Source organism: Oryzias melastigma, linkage group LG8 (genome assembly GCF_002922805.2).
Source record: "Oryzias melastigma strain HK-1 linkage group LG8, ASM292280v2, whole genome shotgun sequence".
NCBI classification, from domain to species: domain Eukaryota; kingdom Metazoa; phylum Chordata; class Actinopteri; order Beloniformes; family Adrianichthyidae; genus Oryzias; species Oryzias melastigma.
The window spans coordinates 1860453-1872667 of NC_050519.1; the positions used below are offsets into that span (position 1 = coordinate 1860453).

The 12215-nt window shown below is 38.4% G+C and overlaps 2 protein-coding genes across 2 annotated transcripts in view; both read left to right on the top strand.

Moving 5' to 3' along the window:
• The window catches only part of LOC112146911 (transmembrane protease serine 9), a 73487-nt gene that overhangs the window by 30194 nt on the left and 31078 nt on the right, over positions 1 to 12215 (top strand). The gene's annotated exons all lie outside the window — the stretch shown is intronic.
• LOC112146913 (transmembrane protease serine 9) overlaps positions 19 to 12215 on the top strand; it is a 25318-nt gene continuing 13121 nt past the window's right edge. Inside the window, exons 1-8 of the mRNA XM_036213099.1 lie at positions 19 to 734; positions 2580 to 2600; positions 2941 to 3100; positions 3371 to 3639; positions 3871 to 4016; positions 4093 to 4330; positions 6301 to 6472; positions 6964 to 7217. Coding sequence (XP_036068992.1) covers positions 683 to 734; positions 2580 to 2600; positions 2941 to 3100; positions 3371 to 3639; positions 3871 to 4016; positions 4093 to 4330; positions 6301 to 6472; positions 6964 to 7217 — 1312 coding nt within the window. The 5' untranslated portion in view covers positions 19 to 682. The remainder of the gene's footprint in view (positions 735 to 2579; positions 2601 to 2940; positions 3101 to 3370; positions 3640 to 3870; positions 4017 to 4092; positions 4331 to 6300; positions 6473 to 6963; positions 7218 to 12215) is intronic.

Below are 12215 nucleotides of genomic sequence, written 5' to 3' on the forward strand. Positions count from 1 at the left end.
GTCCACAGTCCGGGACATCCCAAAAACAAACAGTGCCCCCTGTACAGGTGCGTGTGACTAAGGCATTACCTGGACCGGTGAGTTCATTCTATCATAACAAGCAATCACATGATCCAGGTTGGTAGTTTTAAAAAGCTACAGAGGCAGGAAGTCCAACAATCTTCTGATCTCCTTTAAACTCATGTTTTCAATGTTTGTCTGCCTTTATGATGCAAAAAAATGATAAAAGTTCCACATGTATCCATCATATCAAGTTCTAGTATAAGATAACCTCTGTGAGAGGGTCCTACAAACTGTTATTTATAAATTTGATATGTGATGAAATATCGTTTTAGTTAAACTGGTGACAAACCACAGAACTATAGTGGCAAGCTATTGCAGATAAAACAACAAAATGATTCAATTTTCTCACAATTTGACCATAAAAATGCATAAAAAGTGGCACGAAAACATTCTTACTAAAAGCATAAAGAAAAATACTGTCAATATGAAAGTAGAAAAGAAAGTTCTCAGTAACATGTGAGAAATGAACAGTTGTCTTACAACATTTTGATGAAAGGAGGACCAGTCTGACAGGTGACAGCTAAAGATGCTTTTTAAGGTGTGTCTAAAATATGGGGAAACCTGCAGAGTGTATATAGCTCTAACTTAAGACCAGAAACTGCATCAGAAGACTGCAGGCATGGCTCTGAAGCTGATCTGTGTGGTGGCTCTGCAGACGCTCTTCATAAAAGGTAAGAAGAATCTAAAAAACACTCAGTCAGAGCTCACCTTATTACATAACATAAAAATATCTAGTCATATTTAAATAAATGAAATAAATAAAAAATGATTTGCTCAATTAAAGGAGGAAGACTTCCAAGAGCTGAATCTGAAAATATTTAATCATGGACTAACCCGAAGAGACGACTGTTTTGTGATATTGGGTTATAAAGATAGAAATGTACTAGAAGAGCTTCATTTAGAAATGGAGAACGAAGCACCGAAAGAGAAGCTTTTTTCTGTCTGACACTTTTGTACTGAAGTTGTCATGGCATCTGGACTAAAAATCTTAAAAAGAAGATACCATGACTCAAATTTAGGACATAGGAACCTGGGTGAATGAAAACATTCAATGATGTGATGATTATCACTTTCAGGTCCCAGTTGAAGAAGTTCCTTCACATTAAGAGCACAAAGTTACACTTTTGCAGGTGATCAGGCTAATTGCCCAATTAGTCTACAGTGACAAGCAGCATTAAATATAGATCAGTGTGCTACATAATGGGAATAAAACCTTTTAAAATGCTCTAAAATCTGTCAGCCCTCATCTCAACCAGAAGCTCTAAAGTGTTCAATCATTTTCATGATTACTTTGGACATTCTTGAAATATTTACGCCTCACATTTTGTGAAATAGATGTTTCACCTCATAACTGAGTAGTAATAGTTTTCATCTGACCTACTTACAGGCAAAATTTAGACCGAAACTTACAGAATTATATCACTTCTGTTAACACAAAGAGTCAAAACTCAAACAAGTCTGTTGATGCACTAAATTAACAAATATGTTTCTACTCCTCCTGGTTCTTTCCGTGTTCTACCAGGCCAAGTTTCTGAGCCTCCGGAACTGGAAGATTTAGGACCCAAACTTTCAGGAGACCGGGCTTTAGATGGGAGCTCAAAAATATAACTATGGACAAAATTTAAAAAATAAGAAAAAAGAAAGGAAACTGAGAGAAAAACAGAACAGAACTGAGATCAACCTAAACACAATAAATTTCCATATATTTTATCATCACACAATTCAACATTATTTGAATCATTCAAATGTACATTCCTAACATTTCTGTAGTTGTTAGATTGTTCTGACACCAAATGTTGTTTTCAAATGGTGTTAATCTTCTTGACATCATGCACTGATATATTGGGTTTAACATTCTTCTCCTGACATGATGTTAGAGTTTGTAACTGCAAAAATAAAAATGAATTTTCTTAATTTGTATGAGACTTTCATGTCTGTCTTTCCTGTGAGTTCTGAGTTTCATGTATTTATTTGTATTATTTCCTTTGTTTTCATCAGGAATTTGGAGAATCTGAAGATTTTTCATTGAATAGTGGATGGAGGGCTCAAGGAATTAGGAAGAATTCCTTTATATTTTTGCAACAAACCTTATACATTTGCTTACTAAGTTTTATTTTATGAAAACAAGTGTTTGAGAGTTATGTGGGGAGTTTTTGTTGAATCACAAAAATGGGGCGAGATCATTTGTTCACATTCAAAAACTCCAAATGGATGTTTACATTGATTACAATGAGAATTTCCACAAACACTAAATCAGAATTTACTGATAAAGACATTTAAATGAACCACCACATCTTAATTGCAGGAGAAAAATGTTTTGCTCAGAAAAAGCATTCGATAAAAAGTGTGGCTGACCTTAAACATTTAAAACTGTATAATCAAAGTACTATCACATATTTGAACTTGAAAACAAAGTAAAAGGATCAAATATTCTCAGCAAACAGTCATGATTGAGCTTTCTGTTTTAACTAAAAGTTTACTTGTTTGATACGTTTTTCTTTTGCTTCCATTTTCAGAGTCAGTGTCACAGCTTAATGGTAAGTGTCTGAGCAGAAAAACTTTTCACAAAAAACTCATTATTTTCATTTCCTTTGAACATTCTGCATTTTTAAGGAAACATAAATATTTGATAAAGAAATCAAGCAGAAATAGAACATAGGAAAACTGATGATCAGGAGAACTGCAGGTTGACTGAGGAAGAGAAAGTTAACAGTGACACAAACTGAGAACAATAAATCAGGACGCATCCAGTAGTTTATCTTTGGGAAATACAACCAGTAAATATGAGCTACAGTTAAGTTTATTATTTGCTTGTCCTAAAATGCACAAACAAACATTTCTGTGGACAGTAAAAGTATAATTCCTGCTTCTCTGCAGTTTGTGGTCAGGCTAATCTGAACACCAGGATTGTTGGAGGACAGGATGCTCCTCCAGGGTTCTGGCCCTGGCAGGTCAGTCTGCAGGGACCTTCACACTTCTGTGGAGGATCGCTCATCAACAACCAGTGGGTGCTGACGGCAGCTCACTGTTTTCAAGGGTGAGCTACAATAATAGAAGTGATCAGTCATCACAACTCTGGAGCGGATTACAGAAATCTGCTCCTGTTTTGATTCATAATTGCATCATGATTAAAGAAAAGCTTCATAACAAACAACAGACTTGATTAACCAACATTACTTTAAAGCTCATACATTTGTGAATTCCTTGAGTCTTTGGTTTCCTACTACTTTTGTCTATATTGAATGAAAGAAACTGCTGAGAGCGTCTCCTATCAAACCTCTCAAAACATTTCTGTGTTCTGTCTCAGTTCAAGTGCATCTGGTGTGAACGTGGTTCTGGGTCTTCAGACTCTGCAGGGATCCAACCCCAACATGGAGTCTCGAACAATAACAACTTTAATCGTTCATCCGAGCTACAACTCGGATACAATAGACAACGACATCGCCCTCCTGCAGCTCTCCTCACCAGTAAACTTCACAAACTACATTTCTCCAGTCTGTCTGGCTTCCACCAGCAGCACCTTCTTCAGCGGCATCAACACCTGGGTCACCGGGTGGGGTAACATTGCAAGAGGAGGTCAGTTAGTCACTGGAAAAGTCTGCTGGTTTCAGGCTATGCAGACTTCATCCACTATTCCATAGAATATTGCTGACATCTTAATAATAAAGTTTGATTCAATAAGAAGTAGAGGTATCTCTGTGTTCTGTGAATCCAGATGTTTTTGAGATTTTACAACCAATCAAAACAAAAGCTGTTCTTTAAAGAAACTCAGATGTTGTCCGTTGATCAAACTTTTTCTTCCCTTAGTTTCCCTTCCTTCCCCACAAACCCTCCAGGAAGTAAAAGTACCGATTGTGGGAAACAGACGGTGTAAGTGCAGCTATGGAGCCAGCTACATCACAGATAACATGATGTGTGCCGGGTTACTTGAAGGAGGCAAAGACTCTTGTCAGGTGATCGCCTTTATTTTCTGTTTTCAAGATATTTATCTGAACTCTTCCTTAAATGAAAATGTTTTTGATCTTGAAGGGAGACTCAGGAGGTCCACTGGTGATTAAGCAGAATGGCCGCTGGATCCAAGCAGGAATTGTGAGTTTTGGAATAGGTTGTGCTCAACCTAATTACCCAGGAATCTACTCAAGAGTGTCCCAGTACGAGACCTGGATCAATGCCCAAATCACCAGTAATCAGCCGGGGTTCATCAACTTCACTTCGACCGGAACAGACAGTGACCTCAGTGTGTCGTGTCCAACAGTGCCACCTGCAGGTAACTATTTGTCATTAGCAGATTAAATATATTCTGTATTTATTTTTTATGTCTACTAAAACATTTTACTACACATGAATGAATTAACGAATTAATGAAATGTTTTATTTCAAGCAATCAGGTAATAATACATGAAATAACATCACATAGTAAATCACAAGTTGCTCGCTTGAAAGGGAGTGGAAGGAAGTGAATTTATATAATCCCCCCTCTCTCGACCATACCATTTTCTCTACATAAATTATCAACATGCGGTTCAGGACTTAATATCAAATATTTATACTCTACAATCATAGATTCAGGTTATTAATGAACATTAAGATCTGTGATGTAATCAAATTTCAAACATCCACAGACAAGTCATTTATATTAATCAGTACCAAAAAATCAAAATATATGATTATCATCAGGAAATCATCATCCACATCAATCAATACCAGAAGCTCAAGCACATTCAGACCATCATCACCAGAAGAAATCCCCGCACCAACCAGCATCAGAAATCCAGAGCATTACAGATGATTATCTATGATCATCTGAATATATTCCAGACCCGGGCAACGATCGATACAGAAGATCCTCCCGACGACGATGATCCGAACACACCCCAGAGCTCCGGCACCGATCATTACACATGACTTTCCCAGATGATAATCTTTATCAGGAAGAAAAATAATCTTCATTAGTCAATGCAAAATAATTCAAAATATTCTCATTAAAAAAGACCTTTTGTGCGGAGAAAAAAAATAGGAATATGTGCAGAATCAGTGATGCATCACAGTTTAGGAACAAGTTTAAGGCTGTGTAATTGTTCTTCGTTGTTATGACTGAGAGACTGTAAAGTTTTTATCATAACAAGGGAATTGTGCTCAAGTTCTGCAGCTCATCTGAGAATCGGGTCAAAGTGCAGATTCGGTGGTTTCTTGAGGTCACATTTCACACTTATTTTGCTTCAATTAAAAGTTCAAACATGCGTAATCCCACAGTTCCCAAAGTCTTTCATTGTTTTTATTTCCAGGGACTTAGTCGGGTCGGGTGGTCCGAGTGGTTTGACAAAGATCCTGGAGTTCTGCCTCTAAGTTCCTTGGATCTTTTTCCTCTTTCGTAACGTTCTCGTGTGCTTTGCAAGATCAGTATGATATTTCGAGAGGTGATCATTTAGATAAACAGCTGAACCCTTCAGGTGTTTTTGTTGGTTCATCAGAGCTATCTTGTGCTTTCGATTCACAAACCTGATCAGGATCGCTGGTTTATCAGAGTTCTTTCTCCGAGGAAGCGGATGACAGACCTCAACAGTATTTAGGAAAATCCCTTTAGATGCAAGAAATACTCCAACCTGATTCTCCACGGTCACGTTAGCATTCATCACAGCACTGTTAGCATCCATGTTAACCTTGGTAGCACCAGGCCGTGCCCGGGGTTGTAGTTGAAGTCCCGTGAGAATCACATTATTCATCTGTAGCTGTTGATCCATGTCATGCATTCTCCTCTCCAGGAGATCTTGGCGATTATCTCGTTGTTGGTTACGTGCCTTTTCCTGTCGGAAATCTTCCACAAGTCGTAGCAGCGGTGATAGCTTAGCCTCTAGCTCCACCAGTGCTGTTATTTTAGCATCCATAAGAGGCAGCGGGGTTTAGTTTAGCTTGAATATCGGCAAGCGCAATTTTGAGCTCCGTCAAATTGGCTTCAAAATTTTTCTTCTGTGCCATGTTCAACTCTCCTCGTTGATGTAACTGTTTAGCAGTAGCTTGGTGATTGAAGTTGCTTGTGAGCAACTTTAAAAGACTTTAAAAGCCAAAGAGTTGAGGAGAGTTGAAGACACGTCTGCTGCTCGTGACCCGGAACCGGAAGGGATAAAAAGAATAGGTGTACTGGTGACAACTTGATCTGTGTGTTTCTTGATTTGACAAATTTACACAATATTGATGAATGTGTAGCAGGTATTTAAAGTGTGTACGTCTTTTCTGCAGATTTGGTTTGTGGGCGGGCCCTCCTGAACTCCTATTTGTTAAACGGAAGTTCAGTGGTAACTGCAGGTCAGTGGCCGTGGATGGCGAGTCTGCAGAAGAACGGACAGCACGTGTGTGGAGGGACACTAGTTTCTCTGGACTCTGTGCTTAGCAATGCTAACTGCTTCTCAAGGTGAGGACCATCGAGTGGTTGGTCAAGGAGCCAACGAGCCTGTTGGCTAATATGCATGCAGGACAAACTGAACAGGGGCGAGGTAAAACGTAGTCGAACAGGCAAAGGTAAAACATATGACGAGGAATACAATGCTCAGACTGTCAGCAAGAGAACAAACAAGACTTTACTCCAAGCAGAGCTCAGTGCCAGAATAAATGCAGTTGTGATGATGACTGAATGAGGAGCAGCTGGTGGAAAAGGTTAATGTTCAGGAGATGGCTCCCTCTGGTGGTTGAAGGGGGAGGCAGATGCATCAATACCTGACTGTATCAATGTATTTTCATCTCCAGCTATTAAAATTCTTCATTTCTAAACACTATAACCTTTGAGCATTATGAGATTTGAAGTTTGACTGTAGAAAACAAAGACATAGAAGCAGAAACTACATGTGGTTTATTCATGTAGATCATATTTTCCGTCATGAGTAAACTGGAACATGTCTTCCACAGTTCTCCTGTGGCGTCTGAGTGGACGGTTGTGTTGGGTCGTCTGAAGCAGAACGGATCAAACCCCTTTGAGGTGTCGCTGAAAGTGACAAACATCACTCTGAGCAACCAGACAGGCTCCAATGTTGCAGTGCTGAAACTCTCCACCACGCCCGAGCTGAGTTATTTCATCCAGCCCATCTGTCTGGACAACGGAAGAACTTTTCCTGTGGGAACAACATGCTGGGCTGCAGGCTGGAGTTCTGGACGGGGAGGAGGTGAGTCCATGTCACACTTTTAGAAAATACATTTTGTCTGAAAAACCAATTTCTACCAAACTTTCAGAAGAAGAAGTTCTGCAGGAGTTCCCAGCCTCAGTGCTAGAATGTACGAGACCATCAAATGACAGCATCTGTACCGGACGGTTTACACTTGAACAGGTAAATCACTAGATTAAAAAAAAAAGACTAAATGCATCATTTTTAAGAGATGTTTGCTCATATGAAAGATCCAGCAGGTAAATATGGTGTAACTGAATACTTAAAGATTCCAAGACGTTCAGTTTTAGATCACACTTTTGAGGTCATTCATCATAAATTCTTCTTGGATGTAGTTCAGGTCAAAGTGGAATCTGGATAAGGACAAACAGACTTATATTTCAGTAAATAAATAAAACACATTTTGATTAAAGTGTCCTGAAAATGAAAGAATAAAGCACACTTTTAAAAAATGAATAATGAATTTCCTTAGGTAAAGGCACTAAGTTATTCATAGCTGACCATGCACCCATTTTGTGAGGTTGGGGTTGTGAGGGGCAGTAAGCTAGAGGGTAAGTGTGTAAACAAAGAGCTCTCAGTAATGGTGAGGGAAGGGGCGTGGCCCACCCACAACTCAGAGACGAATATCAAACAAACTCCTGCCGCTATCATGTTTCATAGTAAATTATGATACTTTGAAGAAACTCATATTCCCTGACTTCATATTTTCTGATTTCATCAGGGTGACTCTGGAGGCCCCCTCATGTGTGAGCAGGACGGCTCTTGGTATCAAGCCGCTGTGTTATCATCCATGAACATCCCCAGCAGGAGAAGACGAGCTGCGGCGGTGATGGAGTTTGAGAGACTCAGCCGCTTCCAGGACTTCCTGGTTGAGACGGTGGGAACTTTCCTGTCTCCATCACCCACCACCACCACTACCATTACAACGCCAACTACCAGACCTACGACCGGACCTCATACTACCACTACTATCAGACCCATAACTGGACTTTATACCGAACCCATGACCGGACCTATGACCAGACCCACTACTGATCACATGACTGGCTGGAAAATTCCCCACAAGGTTTTCTTCTACCTTCGTCTCATTTTCCGGACCTTGTGTCACCTTTTCTCCTCACATGAAACTTAAACTACTATGACATGAAATCCAAAAAGGTGAACAATTTCCAGCTTTTACTCTTTCTTTACACCTACACGCTATCTTTCATCCTTATAATAGTGTTAACACAAGGAACTCGTTTCAAAGTTTTGCAGAGAAAATAAGGAATACATTTTTACTTTGAGATTGAACAACTGCAATTCCTGATAATCCGGCTGTCCCAGAACTTCTCTAGAAAGCTCCGAGATGTTTCCAGAGTTTCTGATAAAATTGGTAAAAGTGATCATATTTCTCCAACTTTAGCCTCTCTCTATAGGAGCTGAACATATTTATACATTCTTAAAGTAGTAGATACATTTTTAAATAAAAAAAAAAATCTTCATCTTGTCTCAAAGAGCTTAAAGTTCAAATTTATCCGAACAGAGCTCTTTTTTCTCCGTCAGAAGGATTGTTGTTAGTTTTTCAAGGTGATCCTTAGCCATACTTTTGTTGTTCTGTTAGAGCAGGGGTCACCAACCGTTTTGAACCTAGAGCTACTTCATGGGTACTGAGTCATACGAAGGGCTACCCTTTTGAGTAGTTACAGTTAGTTACACATTATTAATGATAGTCCTCTATGTGAATACACTGATTTCTCACCATAACTATCAACAATGACAACAAACTAAGAAACAAATATCAATATTAATCACTTTAATCTCTTATTTCATTGAAAAATGTCCCATTTTGACTCTGTTGTACCATGTTTATCAATAATTTAATGTTAAAGAAAAATCATCGCACCCCTTTTTTAAACAAATCTTGTCACATTTTGAACTAATGACCGAATCTGCAGCATTGTTAACTAAATGTATGATCTTTGAACTGGAGTAGGTTCGATTTCACCTAAACTTATATAAAGTTCATGTATCATGAATATATTTTTAAGACGTTTTTGTTTTTAAATCTATGAAATTCCAAGTGTAGTTAAAAAAATATCAACAGAATAATATTGAATTTTAGATGCAGCTCTCAAGTAAGTATTGTGATTTTTGGAAGAGACCTGCGGGGCACCTTGTGTGGTCCTTGAGGGCTACCTGGGGCCCATGGGCACCACGCTGGTGACCCCCGTGCTACAGTTTCTGATGCTGCTCTGGGTCGTACTCTGGAGAAACTGGTCATGTTTCCTGTCTTGGCTCCCTTTAGACCTTTCCTGTGTCCAAGCACATATCGTGTTGCTGTTACTCTCTTTTTGATTATACATGTTCCGGCGTTTTTGTGTCCTTTAGAACTCCTCAAAGGTCACAAACGATGCTCATCCTCTCTGAATTATGGTTCTGATGAAAATTTCCTTCTAATGGAAGAATGTCATCATCTCACCAGTCCCTAAAATATTTGCCTAGTCAGGGGGAAACCAATGATTACAAAAACTGGACTGAGTGATCCAAACAGGAAGTACCTGCTGGCTCCAAGAAGCCAAAATGCCTCAGACTCCTAGAGATATAAACAGCTGTTACTCATTCAGTCATTCTGTTGGTCAGAATAACCATTCTTGATCTGATAACTTCTTTTGACATGTTCATGATGTTTGTATTTGAAGATTTTTGGAGTTGGCACATATGTTTGTGACATTTGAGGGCGTCTGTGGACAGACCCCGCCCCCTTTGACTGACACCTTTTTTTCTTCCCCATCTCTGACGTCCCACTCTATTCTTTTCTCCTCTTGTTTTCTGTGTGGTTCAGCATAGCAGGTAAAGAGATATATTACTGCTGCGAAACAGTGGGTGCTGTTTCGCTGTGGCGATCCCAACAACAACTGAAGCAATTAGTGATTAGAATTTTAGGATAAAAATCTTAGTTTTTTTATTGTTTAAATTCTTTGATTTTGTTTTTTCTTTTCATTATTTTGTCTTTATAAATGAATAGAATGGGATCATTATCTAAATATTAAATCAGGTTTTCTAGACTCAAATGAAAATCCCTTCATCCTCCTCTGGTTATTGATTCATAAATTATTTTCAAAAAACAAAATAATCGTTAAACACTGTGGTTTCAATAGATTTTAGGTAATTATTTGTTCAGATCATGATTTCTCCATGCTGGGTGTTTTTTTGAGTGGGATTATAAATGTAACTTTTAAGGGAAAATGTTGATGTTTATTGAGTAGAAAAACATAAATCACAATAAAATCAGAATAAAGTTGTATTCAAGGTTGGGGGGAAATAAACCAATGAAAACCTTCCAGGGTGTCTTGTATTGTTTTAGACTTATAGACTGCTTTGATTTACTGCTCATTTATAGACAAGAAATATTGTTTTTTAACACAATATTATGAGAGATGAGATAAATGATCCTAATCATAGTTAAAATACCACTGGGACTATTTAAAATAGATCAATATATGATAGGAGAAGGACTTAAACAATACTCACATAAGGTTTAAAAATGTTGTCTCAACATTCTTTAAAAAAATTCCTATCAAGTTTGTTTGACATTAAAAACATTCTTTTTTCAGAAATACCATTTTTATTTGTGAGTTAGCGTTTTCCTGTTTCCTTTCCTAATATAAATAATGTGAAATAAAAATAAACTAAAGGAAGCTGTAAAACCAGCTGGATTGGAAATGTTCTTGTCTCTAAACATAACAGATCCAAGTGACACAATCACGTATGACAGCTGTCCTTTTGTTCCACCGTCAACAAAGTTTCTGCTCATCATGAAGGTCTTATCTCTAATGTGACGAAAGAGGAGCTGACAAACATATTGCAGGACTTTTTCATAACAAGGCTCATCATGGTCATGTGTGTTTATATGCTTAAATCTGAGAAGCAGTCTTATGAAACTCATGTGACAGGGACGTCACTAAATTCTGAAAGCTTGACGTTAGTAAAGAATGAGAAAAAGTTTATCTGCAGCCTTCTTATGGTATGTTGAGAAACATAAAGATGCTGTGGAACATCAGACACATAGAGAACACAGACAATTACAGACAAAGGGGATTCTTCTTTTTACGTCTTTAAAAGTACAGGAATGTTGTCGGGTCAGAGTAGATGACGCCGTTTTCACTCTGCAGATGTCTTTTCTGAAGATTTACAACTGTAAAAAGGGGGCCGAGACATTTGGATCCATAAGCAACAAAGTTTAATGGCATACGAAAAACAAGGCGGAGTCCAGGCAAAAGGTCAAACGAGGAGCAAGGCAGGGCGTCGTAAAAAAAAACAGGCAGAGATCCAAAACACAAATGGGCAACAAGGAGTAAATGCTCAGAATTGTATGCATGCAGAAAGCAATACTTCGCACAGAGCAAAGTCCACAGGGTTAATAAATACACTGAGGTTGATGATGGTGATGAGAAGCAGCTGGTGATGATGAGGCAGGTTGCTGGCAGGTGAGGGCAGAACAGGTTTAAATTCAGTCAAGGGCTCCCTCTGGTGGTCAGAGGTGGAGATGGATGGCTGATCCCTGACAGCTACATCCTCATTCTTTTATAAACCTTATAGAGAAAGGGACAATACATATTCAAGAACATTAAAACAAGTGTAAATATGTAAGATTACAGCCACAGCTAATTTCCATCTGGAGTCCTTTGGTGGGCTGATGTTAAAAATAAAAATTAAGAGACACATTGATAAAATACAGGTAAAAGACAGCATGCAAAATAATAGAAATATAATTTAAACTTAATGTTTAAAGTTAAATCTCATCCTGATTCCCATCAAACCCTCCAGCAGAGCTCTGAAGATGTAGAAAGAAAATAACTAAGTCTGACGTGATGAATGTAAAGTCATGAGAAGTATGGAGAAGAACCTGCGGGCTGCTAGAGGTGTCATTTTCTTTTTCTTTATTCATCAGTGATCTATCTGGTCTTTTATGCATTTTACACGAGTTTCTGCACAAAGGTGTAAGCGGTGGTCAGA